The sequence below is a fragment of the Stomoxys calcitrans genome, chromosome 2 (assembly GCF_963082655.1).
Source record: "Stomoxys calcitrans chromosome 2, idStoCalc2.1, whole genome shotgun sequence".
Lineage (NCBI taxonomy): Eukaryota > Metazoa > Arthropoda > Insecta > Diptera > Muscidae > Stomoxys > Stomoxys calcitrans.
Window position 1 is genome coordinate 6,891,989 of NC_081553.1, and position 22,419 is coordinate 6,914,407.

Sequence of the window (22,419 nt, forward strand, 5' to 3'; positions counted from 1 at the left end):
AAATTTGACATGTCATAAGACAAGAACATGTGTGATGGCACCTTAATGATTTATTCAAACAACACTAAAATGATTCGCACCATTCGCTGCATATTCGTTGCCTTTGAGGGTGTTAAACCTCTGTTTACAATGCTTATTAAATCTGGATTTAAGGCTGTCGTCAGCTGATTTTATAAAGGGAAAACAGACGATCGAGCCAGTAAATCTGGATTTAAAGAGCAGTATCATGGCGAACAATTAAAAGTGGTCTCATTTGTACAACAACCACAAATCATATGGTGCAATCTGCCATCTTGTCATTAAGCTGATCGACGTTTTGCCAACACACTCAAAGAAGTTTGTGTGCGTCTGTAAATACATGTGCGTACGTGAACAGAGAATATGCAAACAAAAATCTAACATCTTAATAATGTCCAACTTGGCTGGCTGTTAACAGCTGTTCGCGTGAAACCATCTTTATAAATCCGCCTTCGAGCAGTATAAACGGGGTTTAAGCGAGATAAACAAAAGACATGCGCGGGTTTCGTCATATTCTCTTCTATGAATAGTGTTGATTGCTGTTGTTACGAAATGATATGGGGTGACGACAATGTGCATTATTTTTACGAATAGTTTCATAGGCAATGAAAATGGCATTCAAACCTATGGAACAATTAAGAGGCAGCGTCATTAGCACAACAACAAAAATCTACCCCCAACGAAACTACCTGGAGTGGCAAATGCCGTAAATTCATATGTCAAACTTGGTCTAAATCCCGTTTACACTACTCTTCCCTTATAAAATCAGGTGACGGGAGTATAAACCCGGATTTAAGAGTAGTGTAAACGGGGTTTTAGAAATAAACGTTGTTTTACAACTTATCTTCTTCAAATGTATTTTATATTTGTATTTTCATCATTATTATTATAAATTTTGTTGCTTATGGGTGAAATATCGGAACAAATAGAACATATTTTTGAGATTTTGGAAAAAAATTCACAGCTGTGTTATCAAGCCTTTGACATTTAGATTTACTACAAAATCAAAACAAAAATAAAAAAAATTTACTCAGCTGTTTGCATGACCTCACCTTATAAGGGCATTCTTGTTCAAATCTTTGTCTGATGTGCACATCACTGTTATAGATTATCCTTTCTCCTGCCAAAAAAAAATGGCTTCTGGGTGCAACGATTTAGAAATCCGACGTTTTCTTTTGTTTCTTTCGTAAGAGTCATCTCAAGAGAGAAGAAAAAGCAAAACACAATTAAATTAATAAAAAGGAGCTAACACTAAAGTTAAAACATGTTTTGTAGATGTAAATTTATGTTTAAAAGCAAAAAAACTTACAACAATTGAATGCTTTAATTGCTAAATCACTGAATAAGCAATGAATGCTGGCCAGGAATAGCTGAGTACAATATTTTAGTTTTTTTTTTTTTTATTTTGCTGTAAATCTAATCTAAATGTCAAAGGTTTGATAACACAGCTGCAATTTTTTCTAAAATCTTAACAAATGATCTATTTGATCTAATATTCCACACATTAACAATGTAAGCAGTGTTATAATTATGAAAATACAAATTTAAAATACATTTGAAGAAGATAAATTGTAACATAGTTTAGCGTATAGCATTTGCCCCTCAAGGTAGTTTCATTGGGGGTAGATTTTTGTTATTGTGCTAATGACACTTCCTCTTAATTGTACCATGCCTTTGTACTTGGTGCCTCTTAAAAGAGTCTATTGCTTATCTATATCCATTTACTGTCTGTGATGACAACCGTCTACTTGCTTGACGTTTAAAATCCGCGTGCTTCTGTTTAGTGTTAAACTAAAGGTAAACATATATTTCGATAATGACCAATTTAAGCGAAGGAGAAATAGCAAAACGACTGCGAGCGAAACAGCGGGATAGCAGCGTCATATTTCGACGCAATCGAGCTTTGGGATATGTCAGCAACCACATTCCAGCCGTTGTTCGATACATACAAAGGCGTAAAGACAACTTGATTACCACATGTATTGGCAGATCTTTCCAGGTGTACACGGCGAGCCATTTCCGATTGCTCCATGTAAGTGGACAGCACCCGGATGAAATTACTGCCATGGCCACAGACCGATGGCATATCTATACTGCCTGCAACAAGTGCATATATGCCTGGAGAGCTGGCAAACATGTGAGACACATTTACAGGGGTCACAGCAAAAATGTCCATCTACTGTTGCCCTTTAATCGGCATTTGATAGCCGTCGACGAGGCGAATATCGTAAAAGTTTGGAACGTAAAGGAGGAAGATGTGTATTTGGAGATACCATTTAAACCGGAAGAGTTTTTAGTGACCGCAATAGCACATCCACCGACGTACGTCAACAAGATTGTGTTGGGCTCGAAGCAAGGTCGGTTGCAAATCTGGAATATAAAGGACAACCACTTGGTGTACACATTCAATGGTCACGAGAGCCGGGTAACTAGTATCGAACCAGCGCCAGCTATAGATGTAGTCGCTGTAGGACACCAAGATGGAACGACAATAGTTATGAACTTGAAATATGATGAAATACTAATGGAATTCAAACAAGATTGGGGAGCAGTTTCAAAAATCACTTTTAGGACAGATGGTCCACCCATTATGGCCACAGCTAGTACAAATGGGTACGTAGCATTTTGGAATTTGGAAGAGAAAAAGGTAATGTAATGTATGCGTCTGTTTAAATAAAGGTGTTATCGAAAATATTCTCGCCTATAGATCGCTAGTCAATTGCAAGCCCATGAAGATTCAATCACAACGACGATATGTTTACCGAATGAACCTTTGATTCTTACTACATCTCCTGATAACTCAATGAAATTGTGGATATTCGATATGACTGATGGGGGAGCACGTCTGTTGCGCATTCGTGAAGGTCATACAGCGCCTCCACTATGCATTCGTTATCATGGCGTAAGGGGAAACACAATTTTATCATCCGGCGAAGACAGTTCATTAAGGTCATTTAGCACAATATCAGAAACTCTCAATAGGAATATGGGCAAAGCCAGCTATAATAGAAAATCTTCAAAGAAGAAAAGTAAGTACATGGTCTGTTGCTATGGGGAACTATTAAAATTTTACACCCTAAATTAAACATGGATTGAATTACAGATCGCTTTGAGGAGGATAATCACCGCATGCCACCCATTATTGAATTCACAACTGAGTTGACACGAGAAAAGGAATGGGACAATATTGCTGCCATACACAGCGGAAGTATACAGACCACCACATGGTCCTTCCATAAAAATCGCATGGGCGATCATCGACTGATACCTGAGCATTTTACCAATAAAAATCGTAAAGATTTCAAAACGGAAACTACTTGTGTTACACTCACACATTGTGGAAACTTTGTACTCTTAGGTAAAACAAATCCAAACCTCGTAGTAAAAACTTAAAGTGTATTTAAATCGTGTTTTTTTTAGGTTATTCAAATGGAGAGGTGCAAAGGTTCAACATACAATCTGGCATACATAGGGCCAGTTATGGGAAACCGGCCCATGCTGCAGCTATTCGAGGTATAGCTTGTGATAATCTCAGCCAAATGGTTGTGACGGGGTGTAGCGCTGGTCTTTTAAAGTATTGGCACTTCAAAGAAAAACGTAAGACAGTTGAGAAAGAGTCCTTTTTTGTTTTGATTATTTTAACAATGCTATATACTTTTAGTGGATAAACCTTTCGTTGTGAGCAAGTTATCAGAAGGTATTGTTCTTATGCGCTGCCATCGCGAGAGTGCAATGATTGCAGTAGCATTGGAAAATTTTGTTCTACTGGTAATTGACATGGACACCAAAGTGGTCATTCGCAAATTCGAAGGCCATTCGGCCAAAATTAACGATGTCACCTTCAGTCCAGACAGTCGTTGGCTAATATCTGCCTCTATGGACACCACTATAAAAGTGTGGGATATACCATCTTCGTATATGATCGATCATTTTCGTGTTGAAAGGCCTTGTGTTTCCTTAACCATGTCGCCTACCGGGAATTTTCTTGCCACGGCACATGTTAATAACTTAGGAATATACTTGTGGGCCAATAAAATGTTATTCAATCAACTCTCGCTGCGCTCGATTAATCCCTGTTCAACAGCACCTTACGTAGGTCTGCCCACAAATGTAGCCGACGAAATTAATCTGGAAGAATCTATCCAGGAATTGTCCATGGATGTTAATGAAGAAGAAGATACTGATGACGAAGAGACCCTGGGTGAGGAAGTAAACTTCACGTACGAAACACCAGAGCAATTATCTAAAGAGTTGATTACTATGTCTGGTATAGCAATTTCCCGATGGCAAAATCTTTTAGATTTGGAAATTATAAAGAAACGTAACAAGCCTAAAGCACCCCCCAAAGTGCCTAAGCAGGCGCCTTTCTTTTTACCCACGGTGGCTGGTTTGGACATGAAATTTGATGTTACCCAAGAAAAGGCAAATAACGAACTGGAATCAAAGATCTTCAAGAGTTCAACTCTTAATAATCTTACCACATTCGGCAACTTGTTGGAGGAAACAGCCGCTAACGGAGAATTCGAACGAAGTGTGTCTTATCTGAAACAAATGGGACCCTCAATGGTAGATTTTGAAGTAAAATCCCTGCACCCCATTGGTGGAGGAACAGTCAAAGCCATGCTGCAATTCTTGAAAACTTTGCAATATATGTTCGAAACCAACAATAACTTTGAACTGGCCCAATCATACTTGAGTGCTTTTCTGCGTTCACATGGCACAAATCTAATAGACTTTCCCCCAGTAATTAATGCTCTCGAAGAGCTAACAAAAGTCCAGGAGACCTCATGGGAAAAAGTCGAAGAACATCTGATGTATGGCATGGGAGTTGTGGCGGCCTTAAGAAATTTTGTACAATAAAACACTAGATTATCAACAAGTCCCTTATTTACTTTTTAAGTTTGAATTCTTTTTAATAAAAAGAAACACGTCATCTTCACGTCTTTGAATCGGACACCCCCCTTTGTATGTTTACTATATGTTTAGATTCAGTGTTAGATCCTTAACATGTAATTACTTGACGAGTTGTCAATCAAATTACCAACCACATTATTGATTTCATAACACAATGTATAAAAGGGGGATTACTGCAGGAAGTGAATGGACGAAATACACGTAAACAAACATTAAAAACACATATGTGTATCTATAGGATTTCCCACGATATCTTTGGGGTAGTTGTATCCATGGCAACAATTAGCCTTAGCCTGACCGACAGACCACTACGAAGGTAGGCAGCAGTTTTTTTTTTCAAATCAAGACGAACTTCAATTAGTAAAATCAGTTTGAATTTATTTTCACACTTAAGCCAGCCTAATACTAAGAATTGTGAAGCATATAATCTGTAAAAATTGATTGTAATTGCAACAAGATGAAGCATCAACAAGTTGTGGTGGACTACTGGACAATGCTCAAGACATCTATAACTTGTTTGCTGTTGGCCATATCTGGATATGTATTAATAAAGTTAGCTAATTGTTTACTTCGTTGCTCCCCCAATGGGCTAATTTGATTTTTCCTCTTTAAGAATGGTTCAGACAATTTTCTATCTGCCCGGCTATTTGAAAAATAATCAGAAACGTTTGGAGGAGCTGGCCGCAAAGTATAATTTGGACTTGGATAAAGAAATAGCCGAAGCAGAAAAAGAAATCGAAAATGAAGAAAATAAAAATCGAGAATCCGAAATTGCCCCTGAGTTGGAGGAGAAGAAGGATAAATAAATAGCTGAATCGTCATCGTTTCGACTAAAAGTTCATATTTTATTATTACATACTGTTTTCGTAAAAAATAACCTACGTACCTACATATATGTTGTATTAACTTTCTGAAATAATTTATTTAATATAAAGTAAACTTACTTCGTCTTAGTTGCTGTCATTCACCACCACAGGCATATTTTCCGGATCCTCGTCCAGTAGGCCTTCAAAAGACCAATTCATACTGGACTTAAGCTTTTTGGTTAAAAGCTCGGCACTCTTATGTAGGCCGCTTACACTGAGATTGACCAACAACGATCGTATATCTTTGAAAACAGTGTTGCGTTCGCTTGGCTCCATTAGTTCCTCAGGCAGACGTGGCAACTGATGGACCAAAACCTCAGCATACTTCATAAATAAAATCCTGTACTTGGCAACAGCATCCTCAGAGTGCGATAGAATGGACAACACCCTTCGCCAATGTTCCAAAGATTCAATTGAATATCCGACGAGGAAAAACGTAAAAGAAAGCTGTACTTCTTCAATTAGATCCTGCGGTTGTGCAAAACTCTTCAACAATTCATTACAGGCTTCAATGCAATCGATTGAATGACGAGATATCTCAGTTGGGGTACAGTCTTTGGGAACCCTGTCGGGTACTACGCTAAAGCGCGGAGCTGTACCTTCAACCGGTTTTAACTGTGGCAGCAAATCGTTTTCATTATTCAAAAGTTTAGCTGCCAGTGCAGGTTGGGCTCCATTTAGGGGTCCTCGAGGTCGTTCAGAGTCCGGACAAGATTGTAGTTCTACATTGGTGCGAATGATTCCCAAGGAAGGCTGACATCTTTCCAGCGTTTGATGTGACACAGTGTCTGTCAACTTGCGCCACTCGTTCCAGTAACGGAAATCATATGCTGCCAAATAACTGTCCAATGATTTTATATTTTCCCGTATTCGTAGCTTTTCTAATTCGGGGTCCTTAGTCTGGCGATCTCTTAGCTCTTCATTGTCGGCATCCCACTCCTTAACCAATATTTCCTGTTCGTGAAAGAAATGTGCAAAGCCAACCCTAGGAGCAGTATCACCGTAGGGTCCTGTGGCAGCACACCAAACATGATGTGGCCCCGGGGGTATCATCTTTACTCCTCGAAAATTTTCTGCAATGGTGTACGAGCACAAATCTATGCCAAATTCAGTTTTCCTAGGAACTCCAGTAATAATTAAAACGGCTCCATGGTTAAAAAGTTTCTTAGCCGTATCGGCATCCATATCCATAGGAGAGTCAAAGTCCTGATTCATTGTTGCGGCCAAGGAACTTACTTTTCCTATCGTAAATATGCGACTTTAGCTTCCAACTTGTATGAAACAGATGTTTGTTAATGCGGTTTGATGTTTACGTATAATATGACATTCAAAGTAAGATAGTAACCCAAGATTTCATCATCACGCTTAATGTGTAGATGGCGCTGGCAATCTTCTTCACTTTGCAACACTCACGTTAATTAATTTAGGGAGAATATTTGTAAGGCTCATGACATAATTACCAGGAGTGTACCGTAAACAGCAGAGTACAACTTTTTCTCGCGAGTTTGGTTGCTTGTGTGTATTATAGTTAGGAATCATGACATACACAAACAACGAAAAATGGCGCGGCCTAGTAACGTACTCAAAATCAGAGTTGCACTAATCACCGATTTTGATAGTGCACTCAATATTTTGTTGTTGGGAAACTGCCACTCAGAACCACTTTCAAGGCTCGAATTAAGGTATACGTGAACGAGTTATATCGTTCGAAATCTCACTATTGTGAATTATGTAACTCATTATCTAATCTACAAGTGGTATAACACCCATTAAACACGAGATAAAACTTCATTCGATACTAGAGCGCACTCGATAATTCGCCCTCTGATTTGATTTAGCTATATCTGTCTGTCTGTCCATCCGTATGTCTGCCTTTCCATGTTAATTTGTGTACAAAGTACAGGTCGTATCCAATGGTCTTTAAATTTATTACGGTATATTTTTTGGTCTAGAGACGAAGCCTGTTGAAAGTCGAAAAAGTCGCATCAGGTCTTAAAAAATTCAGCTGTCAAACCATCGGCTCCTGCTGTCTTGTTGTTTTTCAGTCTGGTTATTGCTACCTGGACCTTGGGACTATATGTGTTATAAGGGATCCGGAGCGGGTACCTTTTTCCGCTCCGGCATTTTTTTGGCTCCGCTCCCGCTCTTTTACATTCAAATTGACTATTTTTTCAATTTTCTTGCGCGTATAACCCGCGCCTTATGAAGTGATATATTAATTATGTCATTACGTTTGCAACATCTAGGAATATTCAACTCCGATTGTGTGTTCTTGATCGCCGTCTATATCGGACTATATTCTTATAAAGTCCCCATATAAACCGATCTCTTGAGTCTTTGCAGGGCGAATTTTTTATCCGTTATGACCTCCAACATCTTTGCAAAGTATAGTCTCAATCGGACCATATTCGTTTATAGCTCCCACATAAACCAATCCCCCGAATGTTCTTCTTGAGCCCCACGGCCTCCAAGTCCCATACAATCTGACCTTCCTAAGCGTCTAGAGGGCGCAACTACTATTATTTGATTTGACTGAATTTTTTATTTGCATTGTTCTGTGTTTTACTTCACTTTCACTTTACGAAAACTTGTAACTTTACCGCTGCCAAAATTAACTGTTTTCTACAAAGCCAAATGATTTGTTGACTGAAATGTAAAAATATTGATTTAAACTGCAGCAGTAGACACTTTTTCAAATAATCAAAAAAAAAAATAAATAAATAAAAGGAAATAATTACCAGCAGCAAGGTGTATTTATAAGGTGGCCGCATCAACCCAGCTGATAGAATTTGATGTCAATTCATTTTTGAATTCGCTCCGCAATCAGAAATAAAACCTCAATCCCATGGTAGCCGGTTGTACGTACCGGATCGACTCGATGGAGGTGTCCATTGGCAAGGGCTGCCGCCTCAGTGAACAACACACTGCTACAACACACAGAAATAAAACCTAGTCGAGAGACCAATTTTTCAACTTTTTGCTATTTTTTGCAACTTTATTTTTTATCATGACGAAGCCTTTCAGGAAATTATGGGAAAAGAAAACTCGGTTTGTTTCAAGTTCTAAATATAATTTATTTACGTTTGAACTAACTTTTTGTTTGTATTTTGTTTATGTATTATGTATGTTGTGGTTTAAGCACTCCCATTAAAGTTTTTTTATTTCATCATTAGGAGTCGAGAAATGTTGAATAAATTGTATTTGCGAACTCCTTTTTTATGATGATCAATGTCGGAATAAACTTAAAATTTTATTACATTATATGATCGAACGTATAGTATTCATGAAAACCCATTGTCAATATTTATAGCATATTAATGCTATTAATTTCCAAAGTACTTTCTGATTTAGAGTGAAAAGATCAGATTATCCAAAACCAAGGTGTTTATGTGTGGGTAGAAAAAAGATATTTCCGATTAAGGATACCCAGGTATGCAAAGTATAACAACAGCAAAGAAAGAATGTAAAAAAACCAATGGAGAAAAGAGACAGAAGATGGTTTTGATCACCTCTATGTATGAAATATAATAGGCAACCCAATTGAAAAATTAACCAAAAACAGTTCCGTTTAATATTTTTTCCTATTTCAAATGGTACATACAACTGCAATACGATAAATTTGATGCATACGTTTGTGGTACATGTATAAAGTTCTTTATAAGTAGAGCAGGGTGTATATAATGTACATCTATAAAGTCATAGTTATTTCTTTCTTTAGCTGCAAAGGTTTATCTTGTGTGTGTGTCTGTGTCGAATAGAAACGGTCTCTCGCTTTTAGTAAACGAAATCGTAGCATCATTCGTCTGGAATCCAAGCGGTTCCATCTGTTTTTTAAATTTATTTTTAATTTGTATGCAACGAATTAGGTTTTCTGGTACCTGTGAAATAATTTTTAGAATTTCCGAAAAACTTTCTAGCAGTGTATAAAGCATAAATAGATACTTAAAACGATTTCAAAATTTGCAAATTTTGCAACATAATATATATATATATTGTGAAAGTTCTTTCTTTTGCATGATTGTGTGGTTTGTTAAAAAAAAAACAGGAATTGCGAGTTAGTAGTAGTGTAAAGTACAGTACAATTTGCTGTTTTGCCTATCGAGGATTTTCTCTTTCAAATCTTCTTTTCTTGGAGTAGTGTGTTTTTTAGTTGTTTACGCCATTTGGGGTTTAGTTGCATGCTTAACTTGAGGAACATTGCTGCATTCTGGGTCCGGGCCCATCATCATAGCGGTCATCTTCATCATATGGCATGCGATGGTGTTGTTGTTGTTGTCCGCGATGTTTAGGATCGAAGTCAGACTGAAAAAAAAGAAAAGACCAATAAGCAAATAACAACCATAAGATAATGACAATTTAGTAAAATGTTAAGAACATTTAAATGTAAATGAAATGGCTATGCCTATAAGGAGACGAGCTACAATATAATAAATGTGCCGAATGTCGAAATGGTACTAGCCGTTTTGGGCCAAGGATTGATGATCATCCCTACCTAACAAATGCAAATTTTGCCCATGAACATTCCACTAAGGAACAGGGGCAAACTTCTCACATATCAATGAGTGCAGTCCGATTCAAGTTTAAGTTCAATGATAAGGGGCCTCCTTTTTATAGCCGAGTCCGAACGGCGTGCCGCAGTGCGACATCTTTGGAGAGAAGTTTTACATAGCATAGTAGCATTAGGAGGGGAAAACCACCGCTGAAAATTTTCTCAGATGGTCTCGCCAGGATTCGAACCCAGGCGTTCAACGTCATAGGCGGACATGCTAACCTCTGCGTTACGGTGGCCTCACCCCTACGTAGCATTCATCCGAAACGTTCTTTGAAGGCGAAAGGCGAAACTGCATTCTTTCATTGGAATCCTATCTAGGTCTGTAGAAAATATTAACTGATTCCCCGGCACGGGATAGCTGTGAGCACCACACAGGCTGGAACTTTGGGATCCGATCTGTGCGTTGTTCATCGATGTCACGAAAAGCTTAGCTGTGAGCTACCGGGCGCGATCACAGTTTGCGGATAGTGGAATGCTCCATACGGAGTAGCGGCAACGGCAGTTGTGGACAATCAGCGGTATCGAGGGGCCTCTCACTGGCATTCGGGTGACACCGGGCCTCGCGTAAATACTGAGTTCCTATGATGCTCGATGCGACACGGCGAGTTATTGGCGCCTTAAATAACCAATGGCCATCATATTCCGGCGGCGATCAGTCGTATAGACCGGAACGAGCTGGCTCTCCTATAAGAGCCTCCACATGCAAATATTGCTACAACAACTACAACATTAACCGACTCGGTTGATAAGGTAAATATATTTTCAGGGAATCTTCCTTATCGGCAAGCAAACAACTGCTCCCCTTTATCGAAGACGTGTCCAGCCTTATGACTCAGATATTTTTTCAAACACGTGTAGTTAAAAGTGTTCTTGTAAACTTTGACATAAATAAATCGGATGGCATTTACTCACCGCAGAGGAATCTTTCGTGCGCGTTGAAAAGTTGCGAATGTTCCCCCTATCACCAAAAAAGATGAGGCGAGCAATTGCAACATGCTCCGTGCTCTCGAAGGCTGAAGAGCATAATTGATTACCATCTTGTAAGGTATATAGGAAGTTCAATAGTCTCAAAACGTCAACGAATTTGATAGGGTCCGAAACCTTGCATTACTATCAAAGAATATCTTCTTTGGAGTCGTTGTAGACGAGTTCTTTCTCCCGATAATTTCAATTTTTATAAACGATCTGTTGAGTCAAACTTTGAATCCAATCTTTTCGTTCGACTATAGGCTGAGTCTTCAAGTAATCGAAGTGGCGAATTATGGACGAAACACTTTACCAGAACTTGCTGGCCATTTCAGATAGGAGTCGAAAATCCTATGGGGAGATCCAAGCAAGCAGGCGGTCAGAAAAGCTTTCGGTACCATAATAAGGTAGAAACCCGATGCGGCAAGTGATAGCATGTGTAGGGCCATGAGTTGAAGATCATTGCCCGTCTTTCGCGGCTAACAGACACCGGCTCTTAGGTGAGGACACAATACCAGACATAAACCAACTAAGGGGCGTGGTATGGAAAACAGTTAGGGAATTTGTAAGCAGCACGGAATTCCCGACTTCAATTTCCTTTTTCGAGGTTACTTTTTAGTATAAAGAGTGCACAACAAGTCGGTTACTGGCTTAGGTGTATGTCCTATGGCATGGACCCTCTTTTCAATCTAACCTAATGCGCGAAGGACACAGTTTGCCGGCACGGGATGACTGTGACCACCACACGGAAAGGAACTCTAAGGCCCAATTTGTGTGGTGATCATCGTTGTTGTAGTAACAGTGTGTTGTACACTTAGGCGGCAGCCCTTGCCGATGAAGGAGTCCGCCGGGTCAATCCGGCTGCCATGGGATTGAGAACAAGCGTGTAGAAAGGGAGCGCCGCAGTGTAAAATTTTTATTTCAATTTAAAATCGCGCGCGTCATTTAAAACAAAAACAAAACATTTCCCCTGCGGCGTACCCTACTTCTGCACGCTTAATCTAAATTTTCTCTGACGTACATATATACCCATGCGTAATATTTAATAATATTTTTTTTTTTCAAAATATTTCACCTTTTTTGTTTTTAATAAACAAAGGATTTGTTGTAGAAATTTGCCTCCTAATAAACTTTTTCTTTATATGCCGATTTTCTAGCATATAATATCCCTTCATATGGAATTTAAAACAATTTGCTGTTTCTGCGTCTACCGGCAATGATTTCAAATTCTATAATCACTTGGTCTTCGCCTCAGGTTTAACTTTGAACTGATAATAGTACACAAATATAATCCTCCAATACCTTTTACTGAACTCGAGCAATGATTTTTGCACTAAAATTCGATATATTTGCTGTATCACCTTCAATATCTTTTTATAACTGTTTGGAGAAACCATAGGAAAACAGATGTGTTACTCTCTTCTTTTCCCTTCCCTCATTCACACTTGATTTCGTTGAAAAATTTTGGTATCTTGTATTTCAATCGCAACTTTGATCAATTACCACATTAACCACGCTCGACAAACCTATTAGCTGTACTTTTCCCCAATGCATGTATTTTTGTATAATGACAGACTTTCTTTCTGTGGCAAATTCTTCCGTACTTCACATGATTTTGTGCATCTGTTGGAAGTTGTGAAAGTGTGCCCAGGTTCGAATCCCAGCCGGGCTCTGCCAAATTTTTTTCATTTTTCAAGTTTTTCTTTTTTGCCTGTTAGGGCAAAGATCATTAAATTTTACAATTCTTGTTTGTATCTCTTTCGAGACGAGCTCAATTATTCGAGATGCAAATGGAAAAGGAAAGCCAATGATAGCAACCCACACCAACCACTATGGGACGCGTTCCGTCTTTGGTTAGAAGACTTTTCAACCATATTAGGTGTGATGCCTTCAAGGGCCGTGCGTTGGTATGTTGTATTTGAATCATATTAATAGCGAAAACGCATCTCTCGCATTGCTTCGTGTGCCCTGGTTCGAATCCCGGATGGGCTCTGCCGAATTTTTTCATTTTTCAAGTTTTTCTTTTTTGCCTTTAGGGCGAAGACCATTAAATTTTACAATTCACTTTAAAAAAAATAGGCGTTTCATTTTGGGTTTTATGACCGTTGGGCATTATGACAGGTCGCCGTTGTCACACAAGCGGTTTGATAGCCTATGACGATCAAGTCTATCTATCAAAAGTAGAAGCTCTCGAGGTATTGGGCATAAAGAAACAATGTGATACGCATGCATTCGAAGTGTGGAAAAAATCATTCAATTGTTTGGGCTTTTTGAAATATCTCGTACGTTAGGATGAATATCTCGTACGTTAGGATGAAAATGGTATGCAACGCGCATATATGCAGTTGCTCCAAAAGCATTATTGGAGCTACTAGACCGTCTCTAGTGGGGAGAAATGGTATTGAGTACTATGGTATTCAAATTTATTGTTTCCATTGAGCATCAATGAATGTGATTTGTTGTTGTAACAGTGTTGTGTACACTTAGGCGGCAGCCCTTGCCGATGAAGGACTCCATCAGGTCAATCCGGTACGTACAACCGGTTGAAATCGGATTGACGAACTTAGGTGAAGGTCATAAGTTTAAAAATTTGCTAATTTTACCCATGAACATTCCACTAAGGAACAGGGGCAAACTTCTCACATATCAATGTGTGCAGTCCGATTCAAGTTTAAGTTCAATGATAAAGGGCCTCCGAGTTCGAACGGCGTGCCGCAGTGCGAAATGAAGAGTGTAGGGGTGTACAATGGTATACAACTGGCATATATACAGTTGCTCCAAAAGCATTATTGGGGAGAGATGGTATTGATGGGGGACTATGGTATACAAATTTATTGTTTCCATTGAGCATCAAAGAAATGTGGGTTGTTGTTGTAACAGTGTGTTGTACACTATGGCGGCAGCCCTTGTCGATGAAGGACTCTATCAGGTCAATCCGGTACGTACAACCGGTTCAAATGGGATTAATGTAATGTGAGTTGCCTGGCGCAGCTCTATATTTTGCATTTATTTGATATTCGTCTTTTATTCCTGAGATAAAGATGTGTGCTAGAAACACTCGACTTAAAAGAAACGTGTAGAGTGGACTATGCGTTGTAGAGAAATTTATTTTTTCCATGATTCGTATATGGACGGCTTCCCGCTTATGCCTTTCCGAGCAACTAAGACATCTTTCCCTTGAGCATCGACGTATAGTGAATTGCCTGTATTGATTTGATATTCGTCGTCTTATTCCTGAGATAACGATGTCATGCCAGGGCATGACGGATGCCGGCAAAATGCGTGCTGATTCAATTGCTAAATTTGCCTGCACAGCACACCTAATGATAGATTCACTTATTGCAAAGAAGGATATATAGCGTCACCTCCAAAACATCCACCAGCCACAGCAATATGGGGCTCAAATAAGAGGTGTTCTATTTAAAATTAGAACACAAATTTAATATCCACTTTGAGAGGGTTGCCCCACACCCAATGGGCGAGTATTGCTAAAGGTAGCCACATTTGCCTGCGGATCACGAAAATATGGGCCTCAAATAAAGTAGTACACAAATCTGATATCAATGTTCAGAGCAAAGTGTGTGGCTGGCCATCCCACGACGCCGAAAACAACCCCAAGCCATACATGCTTTGTTTGCTTTTTCTCACTGCCGGTCTGGCAAATCGCTATTATCGACAGAAACTAATACGCCCTACGTATTGCTTACATATTTTTATTTTCTTAACGTTTTCAGACGACAACCAAACTGCACTTTAGGTGCTTTCTATAATCGACCCAAAAAACCAATGATTGGAAACGAACCCACGACTAAAAACAAAATTTCTCCAAGTGATTGATATTAATTTCCCAATATAAAAGAGACTAATTTCCGTACTCACCAGTGTGACCTGTTCTGCATCAATTGGAATTTCTACTTCTGGCCTGGGCGGCAAACATTGCTCCAAAGCGGGAATAACGGAAACTGGAATTGAATCGGGGAAGATAACTTCGAATTGAATGATAAGACGTCCCTTTTCAAGTGGATTCTTGTACAAAGGCATGCCTTCATCCATTATGCACTTTGTCATTTCATGCCTAATAACTTCGCCTGGTGCTGAACTAAAAACTAAATCACGATCATCTAATGTTTTAATTATTCGATTGAAACCACACAGAGCCTCAACAAGCTGAATGGGCATTTTCATCATTAGATCAGAACCCGCATGGACAAATGTTTGATGCTCCTTTTCATCCAATAGAATGATGATATCTCCTGGTTGTGACTCGGGCTCGTGATCACCTTCGCCACTGAACATAATCTTCTGGCCATCACGCATACCCTTTTCGATGTGCACTTCGAGTACTTTGCGTTCACGCACTGTTTTGCGGCCATGACATTGCTTGCAACGATCTTTCTCCGAAATCGTTTCACCAGTACCGGAACACTTGCGACACACCTGTTCAATATGTTGAACCAAACCGGGACCGATCTGCTGCATACGTGATTCCAAACCGGCACCCTGACATTGCATACATTTCTCAATAGCTCCTTTCTTGCCGCCTCGTCCCTCGCATTTGTCACAAATGACATTTTTCTGCAGGGCCAATTTTCGTGTTGCTCCATTATACAACTCCTCGAGCTGAACAGACAGCTGATGGACAACATCTTTGCCGCGACGTTCACGACGACGACCCGAACTAAAGCCACCACCAAAGAATTTCTCAAAGAATTCCATGGGATTGCGGTAATCGCCAGTGTCGGCACCACCCTTCTTAATAGCAGCTTCGCCACCTTCATCATAGATTGACCGTTTGTCAGGGTCGGACAATACTTCGTAGGCCTGTGAAATAGCTTTGAATTTGTCACCCTCATTTGGGTTCTTGTCTGGATGATATTTCAAGGCCAACTTTCTGTATGCCTTTTTCAACTCCTCGGGAGTTGCATTTGGTTTTACACCCAATAAGTCATAGTAACCAGTTTCTTTTACCATTTTGAATTAAAAAATATGTGTGTGGCTATACAAAAAATTCAAAATAAATATATGTTAACGTTATGTCTGCTATTCTTGAATGATTTTCGTGCAGGGGCGATTGAGTGACTTGGTCTCCTTATTCTGTTCCTCTGTCTACGTCTTCTTGTAAATGTTGTACACACAACGATGACAAAGGGGATGAAAAGGCTCTGAAAGAAAAAGCAACAAAACATAGACTTAACACAACCTTTCTTTTTCCATTTGAAGTTGAATGTTGCAACTGAATAGAGTTGCCATTTTACGCTAACAATAAAAAACAAGAGTTGGTTGGAAATAGCTAGAATAAAAATAAATAAACTAATTGTACTTTTTTTCTAATCGTTTCACTCTTTTTGATTTAAAATTAAAATTTTTCAAATTTTCCTTATTCTGGCATGTATAAGGGATTCCAAAAAATGCTAATTAATTTTTTATATGTACTTAATATAAAAAAGAAAAACTTTTTTTTAATTGATTTAAGCATTTGTACAAGATGGTTACATTGCTTGGTTTTGGTGTTATAAACGTTTTACAAATTTTTTCACCAAAATTGACAGGAAATTCCAAATTAGTTTACAAAGAAGCAGAAATGGCTAATGGCTGGTACTACATTCATTTATAGAGATTCATCAACAATAATTAATCAAAAAGAAAAATAGGATGTGTTAGAAGTTACATAGTGGCGTAGCGCAGATGTGTTATGTACATATTTTTTATTACAATATAAAGATCAAATTGGAATTCCCTTTAAAGAACTTTTTATTGTTAATGTAAATGTATTTAGATAATGTATGCATATGAGGGTAGATAAATTTGTTAGGGCCAAAATAGCTAACAGTAATCTAAGAAAAATTCTAGTCTTAGGGCGGGTTTCTCGTAGAAAAAATAAAGTTCGTCTTAGCTAATCGGAACATAATTTTATCGTGAAGACAAACCTCCTGTTAACAAATTTGGTTTTCTCGAACACTTTTAGAAGAAATAACAACATTGCGCAGCAATCAGCAGTTAAAGTTCGCGTACTCGAAAATTTGCACAAGTTTCTACTTCTTCGTTTTTAGTAAAAGAGTGAGAGCGAAAAACATGTGGGCAGTTTTGAAAATGAGAAATTGCACATGTTCTGCTGGATGTTTTTCCCCTCACAGAAGTTTCACTCTTTTGCAAATTTTGCAGTCGTTTTCAGTGGTTATAAAGGGAAACAAGTCGTTTGCCCAAAGCAGCTTTAAGCTGAGTATTCTGTTCAGTTTTTCGAGCGGAATGCAAAACGTTGGCCGAAAATCGGCGGAAAAGTAGTACTCTGTTTATAGTGAGTAAAATGGCAAAAAAAAACTATTGCCGGCATGATTTTAGTTAATTTCATTGATTTCAATGGTTCGTATTTCTTTATTTATTTGAGAAAAAATATATAAAATAGAGAAAACAATAAGGGCAGATAAAGAAACGTGTTTTGGTGTTTTTCAGCGGCTATTGGTATTTTATTCTGCTTTCGGAACAGTTGCGGAATTTGACAGGAGTTTTTATCAGCACTTTTTTTCCAAATTATATAAAAAAAACAAAAAACAAAAGAAAAAACGAACAATTGAAACGAATTAAACAAAAATGATGCCGACTATGATGTCAAGCGCTGCCACTAAAATTTCTTTTTGCCATTTTCCCCACTATAAACCGAGTACTACTTTTCGCATTTTTTCCTCCAGCTTTAGTCTGAATATAGTATTATATACGTCAAATACGAATAGAGCGCGCTCTAGTCGGCATTTTTTTATATGTTTTTTACTTTTTATACACATTTGTCTACATGTATATTCGATGAAATAAAAGCTCGTTTTAATAGAAAAAGGTGCATATTTATTAAAAGAAATCATTTGTCATATTAAATTTTTGATGCGCATCACACGATGGCTTACTTCCAAAATGCATCAATGCAAAGGATACCGTTCTACTGCGGTGTTAAATTTTGTATGCATGAAAAGTACCGAAACAAAGCAACTATAAGCTTTGTTTACATGTACGATATGATACTACGGAATGCAATACATAGTTTATTTTGATTAAATTTGTTAAAAATATCATATACGTTTTAAATACGTTAAAAATGATACCAAACTACGTTTAAATTTGTTACCCGGCCATTTTCTCTTCGTATTTTGTTATTATATATACATGTGACCACATGTGTATTCGATAATTCGGTTAATTCAGCAGTAAGATTAGGGTTGCCACACAAAATATTAATTCCAAATACAGATATTGCATCAAATGAATAATTTAAAAGCATTATCAAATGTTAACAAAAAAAACATATTTAACAAAATTTAACTGAATAAAAAAATATTTCACTTTTTTACAAAACAAAAATATTTCCCACCTGTTCCAGCGGAAAAGTCATTTTACGTAATATCCCAAACCGTATACTTTTAAGGTATATAATCACTTGAGGTTATTTTTGCTGAATAAAATTATGCATTCTCAGTTCATTTTCTAAATGTAAACCCAAGGTTTTCTAAATTTAAACCCAAGAATATCTTTTGTTCCGCTTTTTCGAAAACCGAAACAGGCTTGGCTAAGTAATGCGGTAGTTCAGTTAAAACTTTTTATCGTTGATATCAGGCAAAGAATACTAAGGCAACCATTGCACGATCAGACATGTCATCTGTAATTTTAAAAATAGCAACTCTGGAAGTTGTATACATATGGAACAAATATGCAATTTTTCGATTGAATTGATGTTTTATTTCATCGAATATACATGTAGTCACACGTCTATATAAACAAGCCCGCTCTAATCTATGACAGCTCATATGACATGTTTGATAGCTTGGGGAATGCATTGTGGCAAGATTGAATTAATAATTGCGGTTATATTTTAGTACTAGTTTGATAAGCAGTGAAGGGTGAAAATAATTTGCTGTTTTATTTTAGTACTGGAGCCGAAGTACCGCATACGTGAATGAGTAAAATCATTTGATATCTCTCTATTGTAAATTGTGTATCTTAAATCGAGCATTATTTATAAAAACTTGGACATACAAATTACACACCCAAGATGAAATTATTCTATACGAAAGTGCACTCGATAACGTTTGCGGTAATTTGACCCCTGGATAGATAAGCTGTGAAATAAAATGAAATTATTTTTATGTGTTCAAATTGTTCATTTGTTTGTTTATTACATATGTTTTGATGTTAGAAAAATTGGAGGCGAACCCAAATGCGGCTCGGGTTGTGTGTGTGCAAAATAAAACGTCGCCGCGTACTTCCGAAGAATAGTTGAGTGTGAAAAGATTTTCGTTGTTTGTGCGTATTATGTCTCTTCCTATAATGCACACACACAACCGAACGTTATGAAAACTAGTAAACAGATAGTGTACTCCGCGAAAAAAACTTGTACACCTGTTTGAGGTACACTACCTCTATATGAATTTATCTTGCTGACGGATAATAATAAAAAGAAAGAAATCACAGGCTTGGATATAAATCCAGTAGGAGAGCTCTTAAGTGTTGATAAAATATTGGGTTTGCAGCATCTAAAGAAAACCACTGAGAAGAGCAGCAAACGGCGATATAAAATGTGCTTTAAATTAAAAATAAAATGTTTATTTATGGTATTTCACAACTTCTAGCATTTTTGTGGTGGTTTAATTTGTTTATTTAAAAAAAAAAAGTACGTAATTCTGTCACAAATTTGGCCGTTGGCAACGCAACCGAAGTTGGGTTGTTATCCATAATCGACCCATTAAATTCAGCCAATGGAACATTGTTGCAATATGAAGCTTTTAATGTTATTAACGAAAAATGTATCCACTCCTGTTTCGGATCTAGAAATGACATAACATAGATCCGGCTGTGCTACAGATATATTTTTAACATGGATATGGAAAGATCGTTCAGATGTAATAATGCTTCCCAATTTGCTTTTTGTCCGATGGTGATATGACATATGTCGCAGATAAGACTCAGAATGAAAATAGTAAAGATGTTACCAAAATTTAAAGAAATTTAAATATCTACAATTTTTTTTTACTTTTTGGAGAGTCGTGGTGCTCTGGCATTTCAGGCCAAAGCATGTTATTAAAAAATGTGTAAAAACTGTAAAAATTATTACTTCATTACCCGGGAAAATCGATTGTCCGTAATGCCTCCGGTCCCGAGAATGCTGTATAATAGAGGCCCGTCTGTAATTTTATTTTACCATTCACAATAGTCATTTCTGCAAGTGACCACACGGTTGTGAAAAACATATCCTGCACTGATAATATATCCAGAACTTGTCCCGCATAGATGTCATTTTCTTACAAATTTCATTGCACTGCACTATTTTGTACTAAAATAAAACACAGCTAATAATAACAAAACCTAGATGACGCACCGCAAAATACGCCACAATCATTTTGCACTTTTTCACTATACTTTTCTCCTCACACATTAACAAACGTACACGATGGCTATGGCATCCCCTTTTTTTGAGCAGCTGCTCCATCATGCAAATCGAAAAATACAACACTGCCAACTACGATTTTGGGGGTTACATTAGGGGCCACTCACACATTGGACAAAAAAAAGCAGGAAAACATTAACAAAAAGAACGAACAAAAGAGAACAAGCAAAAATTCGATTAATTTCCACATGTGTAGTGCCCAGAACTAAAGAAAAAAAATTAAAGGAAACAAGAGAAAAAAAATACTGAATTAATAGCACGAGTCAAAATAGTGAAATGAAGCAGTCACCACATAAACATAAATTTCACATGTTTATGTGTGATTTTTAAGACTTCCTTCAGTTTGGCAAAAAAGGAAGCATTACTGGGAATGATCAATTTTCTCTCATGCTTGCCAGGCATAGTAATCTATACAGATTAATGCACATATGTACATACAGCCGTGTGTACAACGATGCATACATATGACGTATCAAAGGGCATTAGGCAATCAAGGGCAGGTGCTTTAAAAAAACCTTTGTGAATAAGTATAATAGTTAGTCAAGCGTCAGACACTTTTCGTCCTTAGTTGTTTATTACAACAAACAAATGAATTACATAAAATTTCGCATGAATTCTAGACTAGCGATGCCGAAAAGAAAGTTAAAGAAAAGAACCCAACTAAACCACACACACACAAATATATTTTCAGTTTCTTTAGCACAAATGCGTCACTGGTAACAGTTATACAAAGAAATATTAGCAAATCTATTTGCAATTTTTACTTTTTCAGGTAATTAGAAAATCAGAATAAAAAAAAAAAACGAGCGTCTCTGAAAATACTTCTACGAGGTTAACCATACCCTGGTAACTACTGGTTTCAAATTGAAAAAAAAGTATTTGAAGATTTTTTTATATGTATCACCAATCTCCACTTCTCGTAAATACGTGTTAATATATTAGCTACTTATAAATTTTACTGTTTTCGTTTCAGTTTATGAAAAAATACGACTCACTCAAGATTGTAGTTCACAAGTCTAGTACTTCAATGTCTCGTCTTTTCCAGAAAATGCGAAATAAAAATTACAGTGATGCCAACGTTCAACGTGTTTATAATTAGTCATCCGTTAGAAAAGGGGCGTAGTAACGTAGAATGGAAATGACGGCGTCAATGCAAACCGTAAGAGTCTTAGCTCAATTAAGGAGTCAAGAGTCAACGTCAAGTTGTTTTACAAGAATTTTATATAGGACTCTCGAGGCAAAAATAAAATGAACACCTTGAGCTTTGGTTTTGAACGTCGATTTGCAAAAAATGCACATACAAATTCCACAGAAACAACGCGGAAAAGTTAAAAATTTTCAACTTTGACCGACGGTTGTTGTTGTAGTAGTGTGTTGTGTTTAAGCTTTCGTCTGTTATATTCTGTATCCAGATCCAGGAACTCCGTGACTATGATGGAGTGTGTCCAAAGGGATCTGGGTCTGAGACGAGTGGGTCTGGCTGAACAATGAAACAGGTGTCGTGTGGTCACTAGTCACAATGGAGACAAAACTACTCTGTCTACATAATGGAGACAGAACTACTCTAGTTGTCTGCGGAAAGTCTACTTCTTCAGGTACTACCGCGTCGGATTGAATGTAGTCCAGATCCGCTTGATATGCCGCTTGAGCGAGCGTTGCCACACGTCAAGAAGTGT

At 37.7% G+C, this 22,419-nt stretch overlaps 4 protein-coding genes across 5 annotated transcripts; 2 read left to right on the forward strand and 2 right to left on the reverse strand.

The window, feature by feature from the left end:
• Window positions 1–1,052: 1,052 nt before the first annotated feature.
• Window positions 1,053–7,097, reverse strand: LOC106083346 (protein AAR2 homolog). Its single transcript, XM_013246288.2, has 2 exons — window positions 5,877–7,097; window positions 1,053–1,215 (listed from the first exon to the last, which is right to left on the reverse strand). The coding sequence occupies exon 1, from the start codon at window positions 7,011–7,013 to the stop codon at window positions 5,883–5,885; it is 1,131 nt and encodes a 376-aa protein (XP_013101742.1). The 5' UTR covers window positions 7,014–7,097; the 3' UTR covers window positions 1,053–1,215; window positions 5,877–5,882.
• LOC106083345 (WD repeat-containing protein 36) lies at window positions 1,759–4,951 on the forward strand. The gene is made up of 5 exons (XM_013246287.2): window positions 1,759–2,665; window positions 2,726–3,047; window positions 3,122–3,376; window positions 3,439–3,615; window positions 3,680–4,951. The coding sequence occupies exons 1-5, from the start codon at window positions 1,835–1,837 to the stop codon at window positions 4,876–4,878; spliced, it is 2,784 nt and encodes a 927-aa protein (XP_013101741.2). The 5' UTR covers window positions 1,759–1,834; the 3' UTR covers window positions 4,879–4,951.
• LOC106083348 (uncharacterized) lies at window positions 5,259–5,875 on the forward strand. The gene is made up of 2 exons (XM_013246289.2): window positions 5,259–5,484; window positions 5,546–5,875. The coding sequence occupies exons 1-2, from the start codon at window positions 5,390–5,392 to the stop codon at window positions 5,736–5,738; spliced, it is 288 nt and encodes a 95-aa protein (XP_013101743.1). The 5' UTR covers window positions 5,259–5,389; the 3' UTR covers window positions 5,739–5,875.
• Window positions 7,098–9,338: 2,241 nt separating the features above from the next.
• Window positions 9,339–21,828, reverse strand: LOC106083339 (dnaJ homolog subfamily A member 4). 2 transcript variants are annotated; one of them, XM_013246281.2, is made up of 3 exons: window positions 21,739–21,828; window positions 15,196–16,478; window positions 9,339–10,100 (listed from the first exon to the last, which is right to left on the reverse strand). In XM_013246281.2, exons 2-3 carry the CDS (start codon window positions 16,285–16,287, stop codon window positions 9,981–9,983), a joined length of 1,212 nt encoding a protein of 403 aa, XP_013101735.1. In that variant the 5' UTR covers window positions 16,288–16,478; window positions 21,739–21,828; the 3' UTR covers window positions 9,339–9,980. The 2 variants fall into 2 exon arrangements, with proteins under 2 accessions (XP_013101735.1, XP_013101734.1); XM_013246280.2 differs by lacking the exon at window positions 21,739–21,828 and adding an exon at window positions 21,586–21,710.
• Window positions 21,829–22,419: the final 591 nt, after the last annotated feature.